The sequence below is a fragment of the Pan troglodytes genome, chromosome 5 (assembly GCF_028858775.2).
Source record: "Pan troglodytes isolate AG18354 chromosome 5, NHGRI_mPanTro3-v2.0_pri, whole genome shotgun sequence".
Classification (NCBI taxonomy): Eukaryota; Metazoa; Chordata; class Mammalia; order Primates; family Hominidae; genus Pan; species Pan troglodytes.
This window is the reverse complement of record NC_072403.2, coordinates 123,977,944-124,004,351: the sequence shown is the minus strand read 5'-3', so window position 1 is coordinate 124,004,351 and position 26,408 is coordinate 123,977,944. Positions and strand designations below refer to the sequence as shown.

General features: G+C 41.9%; 1 protein-coding gene across 3 annotated transcripts; it reads right to left on the bottom strand.

Annotated features, from left to right (window-relative positions):
- Window positions 1-226: 226 nt before the first annotated feature.
- On the bottom strand, window positions 227-26,206 carry CCN6 (cellular communication network factor 6). 3 transcript variants are annotated; one of them, XR_010157772.1, is made up of 8 exons: window positions 26,035-26,206; window positions 16,219-16,296; window positions 15,460-15,530; window positions 8,576-8,873; window positions 4,865-5,107; window positions 2,885-2,948; window positions 1,513-1,706; window positions 227-574 (listed from the first exon to the last, which is right to left on the bottom strand). XR_010157772.1 is itself a non-coding variant. In XM_001159727.6 (5 exons), exons 1-5 carry the CDS (start codon window positions 15,559-15,561, stop codon window positions 293-295), a joined length of 1,119 nt encoding a protein of 372 aa, XP_001159727.2. In that variant the 5' UTR covers window positions 15,562-15,656; the 3' UTR covers window positions 227-292. The 3 variants fall into 3 exon arrangements, 1 of the variants encoding a protein (XP_001159727.2); XR_010157773.1 differs by lacking the exons at window positions 16,219-16,296; window positions 26,035-26,206 and having other exon boundaries at window positions 15,460-15,656; XM_001159727.6 differs by lacking the exons at window positions 2,885-2,948; window positions 16,219-16,296; window positions 26,035-26,206 and having other exon boundaries at window positions 15,460-15,656.
- Window positions 26,207-26,408: the final 202 nt, after the last annotated feature.

The window sequence follows — 26,408 nt, the reverse complement described above, 5'->3', positions numbered from 1 at the left end:
TTTCTTGTAAATTGCATAATTTTTTCATATACAAAATGCTTAGATGGTAACAAATGTCTGTGTATTATATAATTATAGGATATATTTTAGAAATGAGTTCAATTTTTAAGTTGCTCAAATTTTATGTATATTTTTAGGATAACTTTTTAAAAGCTTCTAATGCCTTAAATGTAGTGATCTGAGAATAGGCATTCATACTGTTTTAAACAAAGTAGATTTGCCACCATTTTATACTCACTAATTTTTTTATTATATGACAGGATTGACTAACTTTTCCCCCATTTGCTTGGTTTTACAGAATCTTGAGCTCAGAAAATATATCTCCAGGTTCTCTGCAGTTTCTCTGACATACACAAGATGTAATCCACAGCATCTTCCATTTAAATGACCCCTCATTTGGGCAATCAAATTGAATAGTAATCATTTTAGACTTATTAGGGATACAGCATCTCTTATCCAAGCATATTCCACAAAAAGTGGGTTTGTAACTCTGAGTACTTGAGCATCCAGAAAAGACAAATTTTTCAGCTTTGGAGAGTTGGAAAGTAGGTTGGCATGTTTTTCCTTTGGGAATCTGAAAAGATACATAAAATGAAGTCATTCTTTAAATTTTATTACAATAGTTTTGAAAACATGTAGAATAGTTTATAGTACAAATATAATTATTTGGAGGCATTAATAAAAGTTGCTATGTAGTGATTTCCAGCACTCTCTTTACCCTTAAGATCCCCTTCTCTTCAGAGGTCTGTCCTCTCTATTCTTCATCATATTATAGCACGTACTCCTCAATGTTTTTTGCTATCTATTCTTGACTCAATTTTACAATAAATAGAAATTTCTGTTTTGTTTAATATCAAGAGCCATGTCTTATTAAATATTTATCTAAGACAGCAAATTCCATAACACAGCCCAGACAGTTTTCAGTGGATGCATAGATGAATAATTATCCTAATCTTTCTTTAAAACTGAATTGTCAACTTGCTAATATGATAGAGAATAACTTTGGGGTAGAAGGATTGTGTAGCATTTCTAAAAATTACCCTTTTTGAGACAGACTTACTGCCTCATTCAAGAAGTAGGACCAGCTCTAGTTATACCAAACAATCTTAGGGTAAATATTTTATCATAGTGTTTTAGCAAGTTTACTATGTAAGCATAGAGCATTTTGGAAATGGTGTGGCTTCCTTCCAAGTTAGTGACATATAACTAAGATCAGGACTTCTTTACTCTGATGTTCATAATATCTGTTTTCATAATTATAGTGTAGCAACCAAAATCTTTTATTCATTGACATAGAAAAAAGAAGTTAGAATCTGCTCTGGTTGGTAAAATTTTCCCCACAACATGCAGTTAATACCTGTTTTCCTCTGAAATAGTTTGACTTTAAGCATTATAATCAGATGGTTTTATTTTTCTAAGAACTAAACACCATCCCACCCTCCAAAACACACACATGCTTACTTTTCAGGAATCTCTTAATATAGAATTAAGTTAAATATATTTAAACTTTACCTCTATTGTCTTTAATATATTGCTGTCGCAAGGCTGAATGTAACACAGTCTTTTCTCTTTTCTCATTTCACAGTTGCTGTTTTCATTGGTCACCCTATTAGATATTCCCATCCCACATGTTCTGGAGCAGGGAGTCCACTTTGTTGCTTGCACAAGACATTTTTTTTTCCAAATAAGTGGGAGATTTCTATATGCTAAAACAAAGGGAGAAAAGTACATATGTATACATATAAATGTACTTGTATAAATAGATAATTTTTAATCATGTTTAATGTTTAAGAAATCTGAGTATTTTTGTATAATATAACTCAGAATAAAAGAAGCTGATGGTCTAATTTATCACTCTATCTCCCTCTTTCCCAACCCCAAAATTAAATTTCAATCAAGTATTACAGTCCAGTCTCTTAGGAGGAATAAAAATACTTTATCTTTGAAAAACTGAGAAGATTTACTCATTTGCATTTTTCTGCTTTGCCTGTCCTCTGAATACTAAACCTAAGCTTATGTTCCTGTTGAGTTGTCTTTTCCCTTGTTCTTGCCTCATCATTTCTAACAGACATTGAAATAAAAATTAGGGAATTTGATCAGAACAGTGTGATCTTAATGTTAACTTTCATAATATGTTAAAATCTAAAATACAAAAATTATATTTGAGAATGAGACTATCAGTGAGACCAGATTTCTTCCATTTGTTTTAATCTAGTCTTTTACAAAACTGTCTAATTAATACTACACTGAACTAAACTAATCATTTATATAGAAAGTCATTGCAAGCGTATAATTTCATTCATTCAACTTAATTGTCACACTCCCTATGTTCTTAGGCCCAAAGTACTCTCCAATTGGCTAAGATTTCAAATTACTTATGAAAAAACAGAATGGATGGATCAATAGATGGGTCAGTGAGTGAGTAGATAGAGCCCCTCCAATGTCTGCTGCTAAGGAGAAATAGGAGGGGAAGAGAGAATATAAGAGGGTATAATAATGCTCCCATTTCCATGTAAGGTCACTGGGAGCTTCTTGTTATAAATGAATCAGGCCCTTGGCTCATTTTAAGCAAACTACATATTGACTTACTGTCTCAAGGCATTTCCTTAAGGTTAATGTGCATCTTGAAATGGATGCTTTGGGAGTATGGTTGTGATTTGAGTCTGTACAGCAAAATTCTGGCTATATTACTTCAAAAAAATCAACTTAAAACTCGAAAAACACCCAGAAAAAAAAAAAAAAAGCCTTTTTCATAGGAAATAGTCTCTTTAAAGTATGTGCTCTATTTTAATTGATACTATGACACTGCTTTCAGTGTTATTACAGTAGAGTGTCTTGCAATTGCACATAGAACTGAGGAGAGGAAGCAGAAATGTGAAGATACCTGGAAGGTAGACAACAGTTTAAAGACCTCAATGCAGGAAGCAGATTAGAAGCTTGGCACACATCTGCAATAAATAAAGGCAGGTTAGATTACCGTGTTACCAGTAATCCCACTCGTTAAACCAAGAGCTGTAGTTCAGGAATTTACCATTCATTAAAAAGCAAGAAAACTAGAAGAGATTTTTTAAACAAAGCTTAGTGTTTGGTGAGCATTGAGAAAAGCATGAGGGCATTATGTCATTGCATGCTTCATACTGACCTAGCAAAAGCTAGATTCCAACCATAGACTATAAATTACTGTCACAAATATATCTAAAAGTATGTGTTTTTGTCATTATGGTTAATTTTAAAAGCCAAATTCCTGTGTGGGCCATAAATACAATTTCACAGTTAAGCAAAGAAGAGACATTAGACTGAACGTATACTTCGTTTGAAACACACCTAGGTCTAAATCATAAATACCAGAGAACACTTCAGGAGATTTTCTTGTTTTACCTGACAAAACACTAACTACTAAGACTGACTATCTGATGCCTCTCCCAACCAAGGTCAAAGTGAATCTACTGAACTGCTCTAACTTCTAAAATGAGATCAACTTGAACTTGATCCAAAGGGCTTCACTCGTGGAAAACTGCTCTAAGGTAGTCTTCCCAGGGAAGTTTATGTGTGGGTTCTAAGAGCCTTATATTGAATCACTAAAATCCAATGCAGAAAACCAACTGTTCTGTACATTTTGAAAAAAAAATAAGGACATGGCTTATAATTTCAGAGATTTCAGAGCATTAACAGTGTCATGCTGTCAACTGAACATGTATAGTAAATGCAAATTCACCACAACCTAGTAAATTTTTTTCTAATTTACTGACAAAACGAGTTGCTGAGGATGTTCCTTTCATAGAGTTAGTTCTTAAATATCTAAACTCATTTCTCTGCTTATAGTTGCCTTTATTAAATATCCACTTAATAAAAGTGAACTTATGAGTTGTTAACATATTCAAGTATTCTGCATTTCCATGGCACCTCTCACTAAGCTCTAAACTTTAAGAAAAACGCATTCTTGATTTCTGGATGAGAACACAGAGATGTGAACAAGAACCAGACTTCGATGTTGCCCCTTTTGAGTCCTTCCTCCTCTATACTTTATTTGCTGGTGGTTTTGAAACTCCTGTTCCCAAAATATGCTGATGCTTAAATAAAATGCTAACTTAGAGCAGACCAGAATACAAGGTTTATAAGTATACTTAAGCTGTTTGAAATGGCCAGATACACAAGATGAGTAATGAAGGATCACACTTCATTTTTCTGAGAACATAGATACATGGGTAACCTACTTAAAAATGCCTGTGTGTGTGCGTGTGTGTGTTTGTGTGTGTGTGCGTGTGTGTGTTTGTGTGTGTGTGTGCGTGTGTGTGTGTTTACAGAGAGATTAGCAATTGAGCTTCGATTTCAGAGTGAGGGAAAGGACTTCCTACGAGATTTCTATTTTTAGAAATAATATTTACAAGTTCAAAATATGTGTCAGTTCTTAAATATTTTTCAGCAGTAGCCTCCCATTTCTGCCTGTATCACATAGAAATGTTGCCTTTTAAAATTTGGGGAAGTGAATGGTCAAACTTCTTGCCCATAATAGAACAATAAAAATAAGTTGTTCTAGGGTACATGTGAACAATATTTGGTCAATTTTCCTGAGAAGAGGTTAGGAATAAGCAGAGGTGTAAGATTTTAGTAGAGCTTCCTGACCTAGTAGATCTCTTTAAAATGTTTTTAAATGTTTTACCAGAAAATTCTAAAACATTATAAAATTTCCTTTTCAGATATTTATCCCTGTCTGAGGCAAAGATTAAGTAAAATGATACACTCAAACTATATCTCACTCTGACCACCAATCAATAAGTACTTACTGAGTACCTATGATACGTAAAAGGAACATGAAGGAATACCACCAAGGTCATACGTGAAAAATAGCTCTACTTCTGAGCACCTGGCATTGTTTTGTAGCTTGTTGAAAGCTGCTGTAGTAATGGTTCCAGGCTACAGTTTGACTGATCAGACTTCTTTCCACCTTTAGCTCCAGAGCAGTGACTGCCAGCCAGCTTTGGTATGAACAGAGGTGTGCATCCAATGGCCCCACTCACACAAAGGCAGCTAAACAAGGGGTTGGGCTGAAACACTTGGCCATTATGATAATGTACCTGGTTGAACTCGCACCCAACAGCTACAAGGTCTGAAAAGAGAAAAGAGCAAAATTGCCAAAGAAGCCATAACCTGTGACAGTCTAGACCTCCAATTATAAACCTAAGAAGAAATGGATCATCTCCTGTATGAAGTATAGCTCTCAACCTCTTAGGTTCCATTTGGAACCTCCTTCACAGGACATCTGTAGAAAGGTTTCTAAAGTGAGGCATTTTTATTATATTGCAGGCTATAAACCCCACATGGTCACTTCCAGAATTAAGACCAAGTAAAGACCCTGTAAAATCACCATAAGTATAGCGGTTGATAATAAATCTGAGATAGGTTGATGCCTAGTGAGACAGGTTTTCTCAGACATCCAACAATAGGCTAGGATATAGTCTTAGGAAGACAGGATAAGTGAATGTCTGAAGAAACTATACGTTAGTTAACTACAGAACCGCAAGGTACTGATGGTTTTTGTTAAGAGATTGCAGGAGAGTTTCCCTTCCTCTGAGGGGTATTCTTGACCTTCTGGATAGGCTGTTCCCCAAGTGTGGTCCTCTAATCCCTTGGCAGTACCTGAGACACTTTTAGGGGATCTACAAGGTCAAAACTCTTTTCCAAATACTAAGATGTGGCTGGCCTTTTTCACTGTGTTGGTATTTGCACTGGTGCTACAAAAGCAACTGTGGCTAAAACTGAACTGCTGGTGCCTTGGCATGAATCAAACTGTAGAGGTAATCTTGTGTTTTTCCTTGCCAGGTACTTATACTTTAAAAGGGTTGGGGGGAGTTTTACCTAAGAATGTCCTTGATGGCACAGCAAAAAGTATTAATTTTATTAAATCTTAATCATCAAATACTGGTCTCTTTAACATTCTACGTGACAAAATAGGAAATATACATAGAATATTTTAGTGCAACAGCTGTCTTGAAACTTCAGCAAACGGCTGTCTCAGGGAAACTTAAGGAACTATGTCATTGGTAAAGTTGTGAGCTGAGCTAACCACTTTTTTTAGTGGGAATTTTACTTGAAGAAATGACTGATGATAAACTGGTTATTCAGACTTGTGTATTTTGGAAATTTTTTTTGAAGATGAGCAAACTGAGCGTGTCACTTCAAGGAAAACAACTGTGACAGCATTTTTTGCCAATGCGAGAATTCAAGATTTCAAGGAAAAATTAGAATTTTGGAAAACTTGTATCCATCACTGAAAACTTTATATTTATCCAATATGTAGACTTTTCTGGTGAGGATGCTATTAATGTGATTTTTTTAGATATTACATAATTAAGTGTATCAATATTTTGAACATCTCTACAACACAGTAAACATATTTTCCAAATGAACAATGCATAGAATGGCAAAATTATGCATGAGTAAAAGATCTATTCCAAATGGGTCTTGGATAGACCAATGCATTTTAATGTCACAGAGTCAAAAGTTCATTGATGTGGTTTCAGATTCCATGATGCAGCTAATTTTTAAGACACTGTCACTTGCCAAGTTTTAATATAATATCAATAAACATAAAAGTATATACACAATGATCTGAAAAGCCTGTTAAAATATTCCTCCCTTTTCAAATTACATATCTGTGTGATGCCAGATTTTCTTCACATATTTCAACCAGAAAAACACATAGTAACAGATTGAAAGAAGCAGCAAATGTGTGACTCTAGCTATCTTCTATTGAGCTAGACACTAGAAAGATTTGCAAAAAATGTAAAACAATGACTCTCTTTTACTAAATTTTTCTTTGGAAAATAAGTTATATGTTTTTTCATAAAAATGTTATTCTTATTAATCTGCAATGGGTTTATTCTTTTTAAGTGAATAAATATTTCTAAATTTCTAATCCATCAAATATCAATGGATAAAACCCACATAAAACCTCTGTAGGTCCTCATTAATTTCTAAGAGTATAAAGGGGTAATTTCTAAGACTGTAAAGGGTTCTGCAGATCAAAAAACTTTTACAATGTTGCTCTTGATCAGGGATCATCAGGTTTTCTGAAAAGAGCCAACTAGAAAATATCTTCGCCTTTGCAAGCCAGAGAGCGTTTGGTCAAAACTACTGACTCTGCCATTGCAAAGCAGCCATAGACTCTACATTAATGTGCCATGTTCCAATAAAGCATTATTTACAAAAACAGGCTGTTGGCTAGATTTGACCCTCAGGTCATAGTTTGGGGCTCCAGTTATAGATTATCCCCATTCCTATCCTCGTGGCTATGCCCTGTTAAAAGTCTCATCACATTTTGTGTGAAATTACTTACGGAAAGGTCTGACACCTTAATATTTCATTCTCTGAGGCCAAGGCCTGTATCTCTTGTTTTTCCTGTCGTGTCCTCAGTTGCTGGCCACAGTGCTTGGCTCTATAGTGGATGGTCACTAAGTGTTTGTTGGGTTAATGAAATAACCTGCCCAGCTTGGGAAAAATGGGTGTCCTGAATGCCACGTTGTTTGATAGGTCATGTTTTCATTATAGGATTCCAATAAATAACATTTTTGAGATCCTACTGAATACCAGCTATTGTGCTAGGTGTTTTATGTCATTATTTTATTTGATCCTCCCAGCAACTCTATAAGCTAGGAAGTACATATTATGTAACTGAGACACACAGAGAATAAACAACTTGATCAAGTGTATTCAGTTAGCAGAGCAGTCAGGACTTGAACTTAGATCCCACATTTTTAACCATACAATACAGTGCTGGCAGGAGCATCAGGCTATCAAGCTTGAGCGCTCTACGCATTCAGCCTGACTCCAAAGATAGGCTCTCATTCCGTGGCTCATAACCAAACTTCTGATAGTAATTTGCTTTCCTACTTTGACTTTTCTACAGACGGACTAAACTGCCCAGGTGACATGAGTGTTTCTCTTCCCTTATAAATTTTATTTGTTTAATCCTAAATAATTTGGCACCCTGAATTAGTGTCAATGTTTAGATAGTCTGAATCAGTCTCCGGAGCTTAGTCACATAAGGCTGAGGGTCAGGTTGTGGTTTGGGGTGACCTCACCTTCTTTTTTTTACAAATCTGCTGAAGTAAAAAGCACAGCAACTCAGTCATTAGTTGGGAAAGCTGAGGTTAAAGTTGTATGTCTGAATACTGGGTATACATTCTAATATTTTTAAGCAGATCATTTTTTGTTACAGAAAAGGCCGAATTCGCATTGTTTTTGACAGTATTAACAAAAGCTGTCATTTTGTAGCTCTTTAAAAAGTCAGACTCTAGATAATTCCTTTTATTTTCTATCATTAAAAGCAATTACCTGAGAAGAACTGCAAAATCACCTCAGTGCAATGAAAATAATGGGCTTCTGAATGTGTGTAAGCATCTGCTAATTTCACATAGTATCCAATACAATGGAGCCAGTCCCACTGGTGCATGAAAACTAAACCCACCTCATATTTAGCCAAACTAAGCTGATCACTCCAAGCTAACAATTGCAGGAAAAAAAAAATTCTGTCTAGACTCAATCTTTTCCAGCAGGTCCAGAAGAAGACACTTACATGCACACACTCCAGTCTCGTACCTAGGCCTGTCTACTGAGTAGTCACAATACAGCCCTTTGTGTGGGTCACAGAGGTCAGCTTCATTGCAGATTTCCCCTGGTTGCTTGGCACAGATTTTACAGCATCCACAGCCATCTCTCACCAGGCTCACTCCAGGAGGGCAACGGGGCTTCTGATGAGGGCATTTGCAGGGCCAGTGACAAAACTGTTTACGCTGAGGTGCATCTGACACTTCTCCAGGCCTTCCTTCGGGTGTTGTATCTAATGGTCCAGTGCCCTGTGCCCTGCAGCAGAACTTCATTTGATAATAAAGGTGATGTTAGAAATAGCTTCTCTATGTAATAGTATAACAGGAATAGAAGATTTCCCCCAAACAGGTAGTATACAGAGTGGTGAGTTACAATCATTATAATAACACCTATCAGCATTTGACACAATTACTCTCCTTAAACTATTCTTCACTCAGCCTCCAAGACTGTTGGAGGCTCTTATTCCTCTTATTTCACTCTTACTCCTCCTTTATCACTGACTGCTCCTTCTCACTCTCCTTTGTCAGTTTCTTCTCATCCTCTTAATCTGTAAACCTCAGAGCCCCATGGATAAGGCCTCTAAAGTATCTTCCCTCACTATATCTCTTATCTCCAACTCATACCCCTCTTCTGAACTCAGACTCAAACTGCCTACTTAACATCTCTACTTTGATGTTTAATAGGTATAGCAAATTTAATATGACCAAAAACAAGCTCCCAAGCTTCCCCTTCCAATCTGCTCTTCCACACACTTCCCTATTTGAGCAAATGCCAATATATTTCCAAAATACCTTGAGATCAGATCATGCTTGACTCTTCTCTTTCATATTTTACATCTAATTCCATCAGTAAATCCTGTTTATTACACCTTTAAAAATACCCACCTTGATCATTTATTGATACCCTCTCTGTTACCATCATAATCCAAGTCACCATTGTTCACTTGGATGATTACAATAGCCTCCTGAGTGTTCACCTTGCTTGCTCCTTTGTCCACTTGTCATCCAGAATGATTCTTTTAAAATAAGCCAGTTCATATCACTCTTTGCTCATATGGAGTGACTTCCTCATGGCCTCCCATTTCAATGTAAAATTCAAAGTGCCACCATGACCCTGCATCCCGTGGTCCCCCCTCCCCACATTACTTTGCCCACTGCCACTCACCCCCTTGCTGCCTCCACACCAGCCACGCCAGCGTCCTTGTTCTCTGACTCCAAGCACACTCTGCCCCTAGATATCTTCATGGCTCACTCTTTTACTGTCTTTAGGTCTGTGCTCAGATTTCTCAGTGAGGCCCTCTTTGACCACTCTTTGTGAAAGGGCACCCTATCCCAGTCCTTTCGCCATAGAGTTTACCACCTTTCTTATTACCTACACATTTCAGCTGTTTACTTTCTGATACCTGCACCAAGAATGTGAGCATCTTGAAAACAAGGTCTTTGCCTAATGTCTGTCTTGATGACTGCCATCTTTATAAATCACTTTACGTGGTTATTTCAATCAAACTTCATAGCAACAGTGTGCAGTGGTGATTATACCATGTGATAGGCAGATAATGGTCCCCTCAAAGATGTCCATGTCCTAATCCCTGGAGCCTGTGCATATATGTTACCTAAAACATTGAAGGGGATTTTTGCATATGTGATCAACTTAAGAATCTTGAGGTTATCACTCTCGATTATCCAGGTGGGCCCAAGGTAATCACAAGCACATTGGGTCCACTGGGGAAGGAGGCAGGCACGTCAGAGAAGATGTGATGGCAGAAGCAGAGGTAGGAGCGATGCCGTTGCTGAAATGGGTCATGGTCCAAGGAAGCCAGACAGCCTTTAAAAGCTGGAAGGGGCAAAGAATGGATTCTCCCCTGCCACCTCCAGAAGGGAGGCAGTCCTGCCAACACTTGATTTTAGCCCTGTAAGACTCATTTTTGGACATCAGATGTCCAGAACTGTAGATAATCATGTTGTTTTAAGCCATTCAAGTTTGTGATTTCTTACAGCAGCAATAGGAAACTGTATACTCCATTTCGTAAATGAGGACCCTGAGAGTCAAATTATTTAGGTTGTCCTGTGTGACATATCAAGTATGTGGTAGAAGAGTGATTTAAATCAGACAGGCAGGTTCCAGAGCCTAAGCTCTCAACACTTACCCTCCTTCCTTTCCTAGTCCAAATCATACTGCAACCCAGCTTTGATACAGAACAAATCACAAAATCTCTGCATCTATTTCTCCAGCCTAGACCTCATCCCTTAAGCTTACAACTTATTAGTTGCTACTGGACATATGTGCTTTGAGGTTCTACAAGTACCCTCCCCCTGACAAACTGCTCCTCAACTAGCAGTTCCCATTTTAGTGAATGGCATCACCATCCACTCAGGTCCCCTAGTCAGGAAGCTGAAAACCATCTGGATTTCTTCCTCTCCCTCATCCTTCACACGTGAAAGTGTCTGACCTACAGGAAATGTGCAAGCACTTACGCACAGCATTCAGGGCCCTCCTCGTGTCTTGCAGTTCTTGTATGCATTAGGTTCCAGAAAGTTAAAGTGCCTGCAGTTCCCTGCATATATGATGCTGTTCCTCCTGCCTGGGACATTCTGCCCAGACCCAGCTCCTTCTTCATCTAGTTATCCTTCAAGGTTCTGTTTCAGTATCATCTTTTCCAGAAAGGTTCCTATAACTTCCCTGCCTTGCACACATTTTTAAACTGAAATTACCCATGTAAGTGCCTATCTCTTCCACTAGCCATAAAGCCACCCAACCTCAGGTGCTTGTGGTTTGTTTGTGAGTATACCACCAGCACCTAGCACAGTGCCTGGCAATTCGCTTATGTAAATAACTCTTAATGTTTATTTGATGGAACCGGGGACTGTTGAATTGATTCCTAGATCTAAGTCCATTTGCAGCTCAAAAATTCTACATTTAGAAGTATCTGTATGAAATTCCACCCAATATTAAACCCTCAGCCTTTTTTCTTACTACTGGTAAAACACATATGCCTCAGTAAAGAGTAATGTTTCAGCTGTGATTCAAAAGCTGCATGCACAATGTGAGAATGGGTTTTGATGGGGAGGATAGGACACTGCTGGCCTTCTGGAGAAGGAGCAGGGGAAAAAGAAACATCAAAATGGAGAAGGGAGTAGAAATAGTGAAGCTAGAATCCTAAAAAAATTTTAAACTTAAAATAATTTTGCCTCTTTTTCAGTTTTGCACAGGTTCAGCTATAGCCACCAGTGATTCAGGATGCCAGGTTCAGTGGCCTCTTTGCTGGTCTCACATCCGTGAACTCTCTTCAGTCCTCCTCTTGACCCACCTCTCTAAGGCATTTAACTCTCCTCTACCTTGGATTTCATTACATCTGGTCCCCCCAGTCCTCCCCTTACTTTTCAACACACTTTCTCAATCTCCTCCGCAGGCTCCTGTTACCCTGAATTTGACTTAAATTTAGGCCTATTGGTGTTTCATAGCTTTAATGTATTGCTTGCCTCATTCTACACTGTATCTTGGCAATCTCACCCACACCCTTGCCTTCAGTTTTCATCCTATGCAAGTTTCAAAACTAAATTTCCAGCCTGGACTTCTCCACTGAGCCCTGGACCCATGAGCTAACTACCTACTGGACATCTCCACCCAAATGTCCTCCAGGAAATACTCAAGTCCAAAAGTCATCATTTTTCACTCTTCAAAGTTTGGAGTCAGGAAGCTGGATTCATCTAGGTTGTCTTCCTCTCTCTCACCTCCTATGGCCATTCAGTGACCCTCTCCTATGTATTCTATTGTCTTTGTCTTCCCAGAACTAGATGCTTTTCCCCATTTCATTGCTACTAAGTAAGCACCGTCACTACGAGTTCCTGACTGACCTTCCTCCCTCCGGAATGACTTTTCAAGTGCATCTACTATGTTGCCCCTGGAGGAATCTCTTTAAAGAACATGTCTGGTTGTATTACTCCTCTCCTTAAAGCCCATCAGGGGTTCCCCATAGTCCATACTGTGCAGCCTAAACTTCTCAGCCAGTTATCCAAAGCCCTCTCCTGCCTACCTCTTGAGCTTTAGCTCTCACACACTCTCCTTCCATGCCTTGCCATTTGCTGGACTCCCTGGGTTGGTTTTCTCCTCCCTGCTTTTTCTTGTGTTCTTTCTAATGAAATGCACACTCCCAAAACTGCCCCCAGATGCCTCTTTAACTTTCCAATTTTGAAGCATTTCCAGATAATCTCTGAGGTCAAAAGGTAACACTGTTGAAATCCAAGGATAAAGAGAAAATCGTAACAGTAGACTGAGAAAAGCATTACATACTGAATTACATTAAAAATGAGATCTGACTTCTCATCAAAAGATGGAGGAGGAGGAAGAGATGGAGAAGAAGATGCCCAAAGACAATGTTGAAAGGAAAAAAAACAACCTGTCAACCCAGAATTATATGGCCGGTGAAACTATCTTTCAAAAATGAAGCTGAAATAGCCTGCAATCCAGGCACTTTGGGATGCCGAGGCAGGTGGATCACTTGAGGCGGGGAGTTCAAGACTAGCCTGGCCAACATGGCAAAACCCCATCTCTACTAAAAATACAAAAACTTAGCCAGGTGTGGCGGTGTGCACCTGTAGTCCCAGCTACTCGGGAGGCTGAGACAGGAGAATCGCTTGAACCCAGAAGGCAGAGGTTGCAGTGAGCCAAGATGTGCCACTGCACTCCAGCCTAGGCAACAGAGGGTGATTCCATCTCAAAATAAAGAAAATCATAACAGTAGACTGAGAAAAGGCGGAAGCATTACATACAGAAGTACAATAAAACTGAGATCTGACTTCTCATCAAAAGAAGGAGGAGGAGGGAGAGATGGAGAAGAACAAGATGCCCAGAGACAATGTTAAACGGGGAAAAAAAACATCCTGTCAATCCAGAATTATATAGCCAGTGAAACTGTCTTTCAAACATGATGGTGAAATAAAAACCGTTTCTGGGTAAACAAAACCTAAGAGAAATTGTTGCTAGCTGATCTGCCTCACAAGAAATACTAAAGGAGGATCTTCAGTCTGAAGATCTTCTGTTATGATAGTAACTTAGAAATACAGGAAGAAATGAAGAGGCCTGGACATAGTCAATATGTGGGTAAATATAAAGAATCTTATATTTTTCTCTTTTCCTCAGGCATATTTTGATTGTTTACAACAGCAAAGTTTCAGGACAACAAGCATCACTAGAACGGTGCAACAGAAAGAATAAGCATTTTGACAACAGATCTGAGCTTTGCAATAGCTCTGTGATCTTACAGAACTTCCCATCATTTGATCTCCTCTGTAATATGGGATTAATAATGACCACCTTGTAAAGTTGTTTTGATAATTAAGATAATAACTAAAGCACCCTTGGGCTGGAGGTGGTGGCTCACACCTGTAATCCCAACACTTTGGGAGGCCAAGGTGGGCGGATCACTTGAGGTCAGGAGTTCGAGACCAGCTTGGCCAAGAGGGCAAAACCCTATCTCTACTAAAATACAAAAATTGGCAGGGCATGGTGGTGCAGGCCTGTAATCCCAGCTACTTGGGAGGCTGAGGCACAACAATCGCTTGAACCCAGGAGGTGGAGGTTGCAGTGATCCAAGACTGCACCACTGCACTCCAGCCTGGAACGACAGAGCGAGGCTCTGTCTCTAAATAAATAAATAAATAAATAAATAAATAAATAAAGCACCCAGCACAGTATTTGGCATATAGCAGATATTCAGTAAATGCTAGGTATTATCAGCTATTTCATGAATTTATGAATTCATAAAAGCAAAGTTAAGCACAAAATAATCCATTCTTACCGCTCTTTGTGTAACACCTTTCTGTGTTTGTTGTTGTTTATTTTGTACACATCTCTCTGTGTTGGAATACCTGCTGTCTAAGAACATCTAGCTGCTCTCAATCCACAATGACAGGCTTTTTCTCAAGAACAGTGGAATAGGAGGCACACAGACAGGGGAGTGAGCCCCTCCACAGAACAGCAGCAATGACCCGGACCACTGACATTCTTGTCATGATTCTTTTGAAATCGTAAATCTCTCTATATATGGCATAACAATTTCCAATTCCTTGTTTTCTAAGATATATCTACTACTTATGGCCCCAATCAACTACTAACTCACAGACACACCCATGTTTTCTAAATCACCAGATTTCAAAAGCTCTGTCTCCTGTCTACTGTGTAAATAAATCAACAATTAAGTCACCTTGTTTTCATCTTCTTATTTAAAAAGACTAAGGCAATGAATTGCTCATAGTAAGTTAAACTTCCCTTTGGTCTGTTGCTTGAAATATTTCCAAGCCTCCATGGACTGCTTCCCTTTCAGGAAGTGAGAAACACATGGACTGAGAAAAGACAAAGTAAGAGAATGTTTTAAAAATGTAAATGTTTATTCCAAAGTGCCCCTTTCAAAGAAGGACAGACTTAACTGGAAAAAGTCGCTGTCAAAATTCGTTTTTCCAGGGGCTCTTTGCACATTTTGCAAACAGCAATGGAAAGTTGAGCCTCCGCCTGGAGCTGGCATGGAGAGACACTGTTTCCCGCACTGTGCCAGGCTGTGCCTTAGGCTCTGCTACAAAAATATATAGGAAAGCGTGGCGCTGTTCAAACATAGCGAAAGGAGGCTTCGGTGCCATTACCTGAAAGGGAGAAATGTTTTACATTTCTTTCATGAAGCTCATGAACGAACACAGAACTTTATTTGGAAAGAAAAATGGCTTCCTATTTCTTATGAAGTAGTTCCACAAGCCATTGATCCTCCCTCTTCCCCCATCTTCGTTTTGTTTAGTTTTGGGCCTGAAGAACTAAGGGTGGCTGTAGTCTCCAGAAGGGAAAGAGTTGGGGGAGAGGACTTACCTGTGCCAGGCCAGCAAGCAGAAGAGTGGAGAAGAGGAGCCCCTGCATGTCGCTGGGACCGTGGAGCCACCCTGAGGGGTAGAGAAGTCGCCGCTTGTTCATTGCTCCGGGTACACAAAGCTCCCCTGTCTCCTCTGCAAACCCCACGCTCCTCTGCACAAGAACACACACCCTCTACCTCCCACACTACCAACTTTCAGCCTGCACTTTCATTTTTAAGGATCCGTTTTAATACCCTGTTTACTTTCATGGGACTCTTCTAATAACCTGCCTTCTCAGTGAGCGTGTCACAGGTCAGGAGCGGGCGAGCACTTTCCTCCCGGGACTCAGGAGGGCAGGGCAAGTAGTGACTGTTCTCTAAGTGACTGTGTTACCTGTTCCTGGAGAGCAGAGCCTGCCCCCCGACAACGGGTGGGGTCCCACGTCATTCCCTTCCTTGCCCTCAGCTTCTCCATCTGTGTTTGCCCTGCTCCGGGTCCTCTCTAGGCTGCTTCCTTCTCCCGCTTCACCCTCACGTACAGAGTGCAGGCCTGGCGCCCCCCCCCCCCCCCCCCCCACAGCACCCATCGCAGCCTAGCCCTGGCTTTCCCCCTCCATATTAATGGCAGGCTCTCGAAGGACCCTGACTCCCCCAGCTCAGATTCTCTCGGAGGCACCCACAGTGCCCTGGGCTCACCTTTATCCCAACACCTTTCTCATGCCAGGTGGACTGTGAGCGGAAAAAATACAGATGGAGCAGGGGGCGGACTCCTACAGTACCTGGCCTGAGAGACGCCTCTTTTTGTGGCCACAGTTCCATGACAGATGACAATGAAGTTAACCTCCATTTTTCCGGGCCTAAAATAAAACAATTACACTGGTAGCAATCATTCATTTAATGAATTAAGATTAAAAATAAGCCTGGCCAATATGATGAAATCCTGTCTCTGCTAAAAAAAAAAAAAAAAAAGACACAAAAATTAGCCGGGTGTGGTGGCGGGCGCCTGTAATCCCAGCTGCTTGGGAGGCTGAGGCAGGAGAATCGCTTGAACCTGGGAGGCGGAGGTTGCAGTGAGCCGAGATCGTACCATTGCACTCCAGCCTGGGGGACAAGAGTGAGACTTATTCTCAAAAAAAAAAAAAGATTAAAAATAAAATTTTGACAGCTTTGTACTCCTCTTCTTCATACTCACCTCCCTGAAAGGTGTGACCACCAGGGTATCTCCTCCTGTGTCATCATGTAGGACCTTTGCTTCTCCATGTTCTCAGCCTGGGTCTGTGTTCCCATCTTCATTTGCAGCTGCCGTGGTGCTTTGTCCCTCTCAGGTTCCTGAGGGGTCCCACCTGCCTGCCCCCATCCCAAGGCCTATTTCTATTTCCTTTGATCAGTTACCTATCCCTCCTTTTCCTGCTGCCTTATCTATCCTATACCCATTCCTCACCTTTGTTACTGTTCAAGGCAGTCACTACTGTATAAAGACAACGTCAAGCTGCGCTTAGGCCTGAGCTGAGGGCCTGGGAAAAACGAGGCTGTCCTCCACCACAGAGAATCTGGTGTCCTTGGAGAACCATGGACACCCTAAAACCTGCAGATCACACAGAGCTTACTAAGGAGTCATTAAACTGTAAGTATATGCACATCGAACAACAAGGAACACCCACTGCAGTTAGGATGCCAACGCCTTATCCTGCCTCCCTAAGAAATAGGACAAAACCAGATAATGGAGTAGTGAAGAAAATGTGTCTGTTTTGGTCCAATCTGATCTTTTTCTTTTCTTTTTTTTTTTTATTATTATTATACTTCAAGTTCTAGGGTACATGTGCACAATGTGCAGGTTTGTTACATATGTATACATGTGCCATGTTGGTGTGCTGCACCCATTAACTTGTCCTTTAGCATTAGGCATATCTCCTAATGCTATCCCTCCCCCCTCCCCCTACCCCACAACAGGCCCTGGTGTGTGATGTTCCCCTTCCTGTGTCCAAGTGTTCTCATTGTAGAGAAGTCCTTAAATGACCTGATGGAGCTGAAAACCATGGCACGAGAACTACGTGACGAATGCACAAGCTTCAATAGCCGATTCGATCAACTGGAAGAAAGGGTATCAGTGATGGAAGATCAAATGAATGAAATGAAGCAAGAAGAGAAGTTTAGAGAAAAAAGAATAAAAAGAAACGAACAAAGCCTCCAAGAAATATGAGACTATGTTAAAAGACCAAATCTACATCTGATTGGTGTACCTGAAAGTGATGGGAAGAATGGAACCAAGATGGAAAACATTCTGCAGGATATTATCCAGGAGAACTTCCCCAACCAAGCAAGGCAGGCCAACATTCAAATTCAGGAAATACAGAGAACGCCACAAAGATACTCCTCGAGAAGAGCAACTCCAAGACACATAATTGTCAGATTCGCCAAAGTTGAAATGAAGGAAAATATGTTAAGGGCAGCCAGAGAGAAAGGTTGGATTACCCACAAAGGGAAGCCCATCAGACTAACAGTGGATCTCTCGGCAGAAACTCTACAAGCCAGAAGAGAGTGGTGGCCAATATTCAATGTTCTTAAAGAAAAGAATTTTCAACCCAGAATTTCATATCCAGCCAAACTAAGCTTCATAAGTGAGGGAGAAATAAAATCCTTTACAGACACGCAAATGCTGAGAGATTTTGTCACCACCAGGCCTGCCCTACAAGAGCTCCTGAAGGAAGCACTAAACATGGAGAGGAACAACCGGTACCAGCCACTGCAAAAACATGCCAAATTGTAAAGACCATCAATGCTAGGAAGAAACTGCATCAACTAACAAGCAAAATAACCAGCTAACATCATAATGTGGATCAAATTCACACATAACAATATTTACCTTCACACTTAACAATATTAACCTTAAATGTTAATGGACTAAATGCTTCAATTAAAAGACACAGACTGGCAAATTGGATAAAGAGTCAAGACCCATCAGTGTCCAATCTGATCTTTCTCTTTTTATCTTCCTGGTTAGCACCATTGGTCTGTGGGTACCAGCCTGTGATTCCCACACCACACCGGCAGTCAGGATGGATAATTTCATGTTTCTGGTTTGTCTATGAAAAGCAGAGGAGTCGCATCCCAACACTGGGGTATTCATCAACTGTATCTCTCCAGGTCCAGCTCTCCTGGTTCCACATATAGTAATGCACATATCTGTGCAATTTTTGAATTTAAGGAGTTTCACCCTCCTCCCGTTTGCTGTCTGTGAAATGCTGGCGGCAGCAGGCATTTTTCTGGAATCTTCTTCCATCCCTCTGCAGTCTCACTGACTTGGAGCAGGGTAAGATAGATGTTGACCATCCTTGCCTCTTGGTAGGAAAGGAACATCTTGCTTGAAAAGTGACCTGCAAAACCTCCCCCAGCTCCAGAACACACTGGTGCTGGGTTACTCACTCCCACATGTGTTTAGACATCTTTGGCTGTGGGAGCTCCTATTTAACTCTTTCCAGCTGACTGTGTGTGGACTCCATGGATATGGTAGTTTTAGAGGTCGGGGCTGCTATTTTTGACCTTACACAATAAGAGCTTTCACAGTGTGTGTCCTGTTCTGAGCATGTTACCCTATTATCTCATTTAACAGAATGCTAATCTGTCTAGGAGCTCATTTCACAAGTGTTCAGTTTGTGATATACATTCCAATAGACATGGCGCCAAGCATAATTCAATGTGCACCATGTTCTATGATTTACAAAGAAGTTTCCTGTGTATTACATTTTTAATTTCACAGCTCAGTGAGGTGGGCAAAAGCAGTATTACCATCCTCATTTAACAGATTAAAAAGTGAAAGCTAAGCGATTATACTTGGTCAATAAAACACACTTAATCTCTGCCCTCTACAGCTAAATAATCTACTGGGAGAGAAGATGCTGAACAAATAAACACACAAAATGTCTGTCATTGAAAGTTGAATAAAGGCTAATAAGAGCAAGGAAGAAATTATAAGAGAGAATGACAGGTGAGAGCTAATTTAGATTGGGGGCAGAGAGGACATCTGAGGAAGTGATACTTAAAGAGTCAAGAGATGAAGCTAGATGAAGAGTCGGGAGACGACTGCCAGTTCAGGACTCCTTCCACTGGCAAGATGCACACCTCTAATGGTGGTGAGCTCCCCCGCACAGAGCACACCCCACTCCTTTCCCATAAGATTCCTAAAATCATTCTGTTAGGAGCGTCATCACAGCTAGAATAGTCCCTTCTCCTGGGAGTACCAGCCGTCCGGGCAGGCAGTATTTGGAGCTCATGCCTGTGGTCAGCAAGCTTAGTACAGTATGAGTCTTCCTTTCCTTATCCCCTCTTTCCTTATCTTCCTATCTTACTGGTTGTGGAGACGGGTGTATTGACATCCTTGAGAAAAGAGAAGATATTGTTTGTGGAAGTAATGTATTGAATGTGTGCTATGAGGGGGGTCAATATTTGCTCCCGTGAAATAAGAGATATAGTAACAATAACACAGCTTGGACAACATAGTGAGACCCCATCTTTACAAAATAGAAAGTAAAAAAATTAGCCAGGTGTGGTGGTGCATACCTGTGGTCCTAGCTACTTGGGAAACTGAGACAGGAAGATTGCTTGAGCCCAGGATGTTGAGGCAACAGTGAGCTATGATCATACCACTGCACTCCAGCCTGGGAAACAGAGAGAAATCCTGTCTCAAAAAAAAAAAAGTATAATAATAATAAGAGCTAACATTGGCCGAGTGTCACTGTGTCTCAATATTGTACTGAGTGCTGTATATGTACTAACTCATATGATCCTTCAGCAACACTTGGCCTGTGTTCTGTGATTACCATCTTTGGTTTACTTGTTAGGAAACTGGGGCAAGGTCACATGGTTAGCAAGAGGTAGAACCAAGATTCCAAGAATTTCATTACCATGCTCTGCTGCTCTCTGCATGGCCTGTAAATGACACCATGATCAGTAGCAGGATGATTGATTGATATTTAATTTGCATTGAGTTCTCTGTATTTTTCTTCCACCTGCTCCTCTCCTGGATTTCAAGAAGTTAGTGAGGCCCTTTAGGGTTCCCGCCTATCCATCCTCTAAGCACAGGATGGAAGCTGCTGGCATGCTTTATCTTGCCTTTTGAGATCCTGCCTTGTTCTCACTGGTAAGAGGTGATGCTGGGAGATGAGGGGGAGGAAGAAGAGTGTAGCCGAGTGTTGGGTGAGGACTGAATATTCAGTCCTCCCCGTGCAGCAGCCCGGGGAGGTGACAGTGACTAAAGCTCAGAGGGACTTGATGATTCATGGTACTTCCAGGAGGCTGCCCCAGTACCAGGGTGCCCTGCACTGGCTAAGTTCCTCAAAGAACTTTGTGAGGATGCAAAGCCTCAAGTGTCTATGCATATTTGGATGATACAGGTCTTGGCAGAAAACTTAGGAACTGATTATCAGAGGCCTGGCCCCTTTCTAGGCACCTTCTAGGCCTGCTGGATTGTCGTTCAACCCCCACTCATGGTGGCAGTGGTGTGGGTGGGTGGGTGGTCATGATGGTGGCCATGGTATTGGGGGTGGTGAGGAATGCACCAATGATACCTTAAAATAAATCCATCTCAGGATGGAGGCAGGGGAGGAGGGTTCAGAGCCTGGTTTAATTTGAATTAAAGAAAATGAATTTGTGAAGTCACACTCATACTTGCTACAAATACCACAAGCTTCACAAAGTAGCCATTCTCCTGGAGTGTGGACTCTCCCCTGAAAATTCACAGAACTCAGAACCGAAGCCAACGCCGGAGCATCTGTACCGTCTCCCATGGCCCTCTGTTCACTCCTGGCTCGGCCTGCAACTGGGTCTCTAATAATGCAGCAACTCTGCCCACCGGGTTGCTACTGCAAGCCCAACAAGGCTGAAGGATGTTTGCTTGGTAGGTGCTCAATAGAAACTTGGTGATTCAAAATAGAGTCCTTTTAAATCACCTTATACTACATACTGCATACTACCAAAGCTAAGCATGTCTATAATTTTGCATACATTTATCCATTGCGTTCTTTCCTGCCATTTGCAAACTATTACCATTACAGTCATATGTCCCTTAAAGATAGGGATATTTTCTTTTCTTTTTTCTTTTTTTTTTTTTTTATTGATCATTCTTGGGTGTTTCTCACAGAGGGGAATTTGGCAGGGTCATAGGACAATAGTGGAAGGAAGGTCAGCAGATAAACAAGTGAATAAAGGTCTCTGGTTTTCCTAGGCAGAGGACCCTGCGGCCTTCCTCAGTGTTTGTGTCCCTGGGTACTTGAGATTAGGGAGTGGTGATGACTCTTAACGAGCATGCTGCCTTCAAGCATCTGTTTAACAAAGCACATCTTGCACCGCCCTTAATCCATTTAACCCTGAGTGGACACAGCACATGTTTCAGAGAGCACAGGGTTGGGGGTAAGGTCATAGATCAACAGGATCCCAAGGCAGAAGAATTTTTCTTAGTACAGAACAAAATGAAAAGTCTCCCATGCCTACTTCTTTCTACACAGACACAGCAACCATCCGATTTCTCAATCTTTTCCCCACCTTTCCCCCTTTTCTATTCCACAAAACCGCCATTGTCATCATGGCCCGTTCTCAATGAGCTGTTGGGTACACCTCCCAGACGGGGTGGTGGCCGGGCAGAGGGGCTCCTCACTTCCCAGTAGGGGCGGTCGGGCAGAGGCGCCCCTCACCTCCCGGATGGGGAGGCTGGCCGGGCGGGGGGCTGACCCCCCCACCTCCCTCCCTGACGGGGTGGCTGCCGGGCGGAGACGCTCCTCACTTCCCAGACGGGGCGGCTGCCGGGCGGAGGGGCTCCTCACTTCTCAGATGGGGCGGCCGGGCAGAGACGCTCCTCACCTCCCAGAAGGGGCGGTGGGGCAGAGGCGCTCCCCACATCTCAGACGATGGGCGGCCGGGCAGAGACGCTCCTCACTTCCTAGATGGGATGGTGGCCGGGCAGAGACGCTCCTCACTTTCCAGACTGGGCAGCCAGGCAGAGGGGCTCCTCACATCCCAGACGATGGGCGGCCAGGCAGAGACGCTCCTCACTTCCCAGACGGGGTGGCGGCCGGGCAGAGGCTGCAATCTCGGCACTTTGAGAGGCCAAGGCAGGTGGCTGGGAGGTGGAGGTTGTAGCGAGCCCAGATCATGCCACTGCACTCCAGCCTGGGCACCATTGAGCAATGAGTGAACGAGACTCCGTCTGCAATCCCGGCACCTCGGGAGGCCGAGGCTGGCGGATCACTTGCGGTTAGGAGCTGGAGACCAGCCCGGCCAACACAGCGAAACCCCGTCTCCACCAAAAAAATATGAAAACCAGTCAGGCGTGGCGGCGCGTGCCTGCAATCGCAGGCACTAGGCAGGCTGAGGCAGGAGAATCAGGCAGGGAGGTTGCAGTGAGCCGAGATGGCAGCAGTACAGTACAGCTTCGGCTCGGCATCAGAGGGAGACCGTGGAAAGAGAGGGAGAGGGAGACCATGGGGAGAGGGAGAGGGAGGGGGGGAGAGGGGGAGAAGGGGAGAGGGAGAGCGTGTCTCCTTCCTTTGTTGGCTGGGTAGTAATTCTGTCCAAGATAGGGATATTTTCTAAGATGTGCATTGTTACATAATTTTGTCGTTGTTCAAACATTATAGGGTGAACTTACACAAACCTACATGATATAGCCTGCTACATACCTAGGCTGTATGGTAGAGCCTGCAGCTCCTAGGCTACAAACCTGTACCGCATGTTACTGTACTAAATATTGTCAGCAATTGTAGCACAATAAGTATTTGTGTATCTAAACATATCTAAACATAGAAGAGGTACAGTAAAGAGATCATATAAAAGATTAAAAATGATCCACCTATATAAGACATTTGCCGTGAATGGAGCTTGCAGGACAGGAAGTCGCTCTGGGTGAATGAGTGGTGAGTGAATGGGAAGGCCTAGGACATTATTACTGTGCACTACTGTAGACTTGATGAACAAATAGATTTAGTGTAGCCTATTTTTTCTTTGATAATAAATTAACCTTAGCTTACTGTACCTTTTTTACTTTATAGACTTTTTATCATTTTTTTAACTTTTTGATTTTTTTTTTTTTTTTTGAGACAGTCTCACTCTGTCCCCCAGGCTGGAGTGCAGTGGCACAATCTTAGATCACTTCAACCTCCACCTCCTGGGTTCAAGCTATTCTCCTGCCTCAGCCTCCCAAGTAGCTGGGACTACAGGCACCTGCCACCACACCTGGCTAATTTCTGTATTTTTAGTAGAGACGAGGTTTCACCATGTTGGCCAGGCTGGTATCAAACTCCTGACTTCAAATATCCACCCACCTTGGCCTCCCAAAGTGCTGGGATTACAGGCATGAGCCACCGTGCCTGGCCAACTTTTTGACTCTTTTATAACACAGCTTAAAACACATTGTACTGCTATACACAAATAATTTATTTGTATCCTTATTCTGTATGCTTTTTTTCTAATGTTTTTTCTTACTTTTAAAACTTTTCTTAGTAAAAACTAAGACACAAACATCCACATTAGCCTAGGCCTACACAGGGTCAGGATCATAATATCACTGTCTTTCACCTCAACATCCTGTCCCACTGGAAGGTCTTCAGGGGCAAAAACATGCATGGAGCTGTCATCTCCTATGATAACAATGCCTTCTGAAGGATCTGCCTGTCCTGTGTTATAGCTAACTTTTTTTAATAAGTAGAAGGATTACACTCAAAAATAATGATAAAAATATAGTATAGTAAATATATAAACCAGTAATGTAGTATTTATTATCATTCTCAAGTATTATGTACTGTACATAATTGTATGTGCTATACTTTTACATGACTGGCAGTGCAGTTGGTTTGTTTATACCAGCATCACCACAAACATATAATGCATTGCACTGTGATGTTGGAATGGCTATGATGGCACTAGGTGATTGGAGTTTTTCAGCTACACTATAACCTTATGAGACCACTTTTGTATATGAGGACTGTCATTTACTAAAACATCATTGTGTGACATGTGACTGTATTGCACATCTCACTTACCTTTTTTTCTATATGTCTTTCTGTTAAAAGCATCCCATTTTTTTTTTACAAAGCACTAGCCTCAAGATCCCAACGTGACTCTAGTCACATGTGCATGAGAGAGTAGGTTTGTTTTCTCTTCTTCCTCCACTAACGTGTATACAAGCCTTGTTAATCAACACCTGTGCATTCTCTGAGGGGCTGTTCTGTGCGTGCTAAGGTGCTGCCAGTGCCCCCCACCATGGATGGAGGGACAAAGAGGTGCCAGGCTCTGCTTGGTCCCCTGTCCAACTTTTAATAAACCAGGTCCAAAAATGAGCAACCTCTGACCACCACAAAATGCTCTGCCCAGCCATCTGCGTGGGGCTTGGGTCAGAGTCTCCTTGAAAATAAGCAGGTGTCCTCATTCCAAGGGCCTTTAAAAAAGTCAGGCTGTGGCCCAAGGAAAACAAGGCCAAATATCTCAGAGGTTTATAATTCATTTTGTCACTTGGCCTTGTTAGTCTGGTTTGCAGGGGGAGCTCTGTGTGGGAAACAGGGCTGAGTTAATCAGAGGCAGACACCGAGGCCGACCACATGCAAAGGAGAAGCAAGAGAAGAGGAGGACAGAAAAATTTCCAGTATTTCCAAATGTGGGTGAAGCTAATCTTTCAGAGAAGGAAAAGTATGCATAATGTGGTGTGTCATTCCTGATTTGTAAAATGCTTGCACATGTGAATCATAATTCAATTAGATGGGGACAGTGACAGGCATCCTGGACTTGGAGTCAAAAGACCCTCATTCACATTCAAGCTCTGCTACTTTTCTGAGCTCACTCACCTTAGACAATTTCCTTCAGGCCTCCCTGCCTCCAAGCTTCCTACTTCCCCCAGTCCAGCCTCAACATTGCCATTTGATCTCTTTTTCTTAAACACAAATTAGATCATGTCACTCTCCCGCTCAAAACCCTTTTTCACTCCCCCTGGAATAGAACGCAGCTCCTGGGAAGCACAGTAGAAGGCCTTCCACGACGAAGCAACCTCACCCCTGCACTATCCTTGCCTCACCTGCCAGCTCGGGTAGCACAGACCTGCTGTACTGTGAGTCCCCCAGCCTCTTGCTTTTGCTTATGCGATTCTACCAGGACAACCCTGCCCACTGCTTTATCTGATAAGCGGTTTGCACAAACGACTTCTCCCCTGAGAACGCTTCCTAACCAGCACCCACAGCAAAGCTCCTCAAGCAATTAGCGTGCCACCCTGCCCTTGTAAAGCCCATACTGCAATCATCTGTTTATATGCACGGTTGCAAGATTTTGCTTATAAAAATAATGATAATAATAGATGCCCTGTTAACTGCTTTAGCATATATGGGACACACACACACACAAATTCCTTGTTAACCTGAAATTCAAATTTAACTGGGCATATGTTCATATGGCTTGTCCCTACTAGACTGGGTCACTGAAAATAGAGACTGAGACATCTTCATAGCCTTGGTACCCACAACATGACTGACCTACAGCAGGGGCTTGGTAAATATTTACTTTAGAGTTTTTAGCCTTAAAGTTACTAATCTTACAGGCAAATGAATAAACATTCCACTCACTTTTTATTTGCCTTCTTCAGTGAGATCTACATTAAGTGAGATCTAGGTTTTGCAGAAGGCTAAATGTCACCCTTCTGCAAAATCTAGATTGCAGTTTCCAGACTGTCCGGCTCCAACATGCCATGAGCCCCTACGGACGCTAGATGGCGGAATGGGTTAAGGGACTAGCCCTGCTCTGGGGTCCGGGCGCCCCTATATAAAAGCAGGCGCTTCCTCTGCCGCAGTGCCCTGCATTATTGATTGTGACGCTGCCGCAGAGGTGGGAGGAGCCCGCCGCCATCTCGCCAAGTCTGCAGGATCGGGAACATGGCTTTAGGATCCTTTTCTCTCTCTGCAAAAAGTCCCTCGATAGCTGGAAAGAGAGAGCTCTCTGG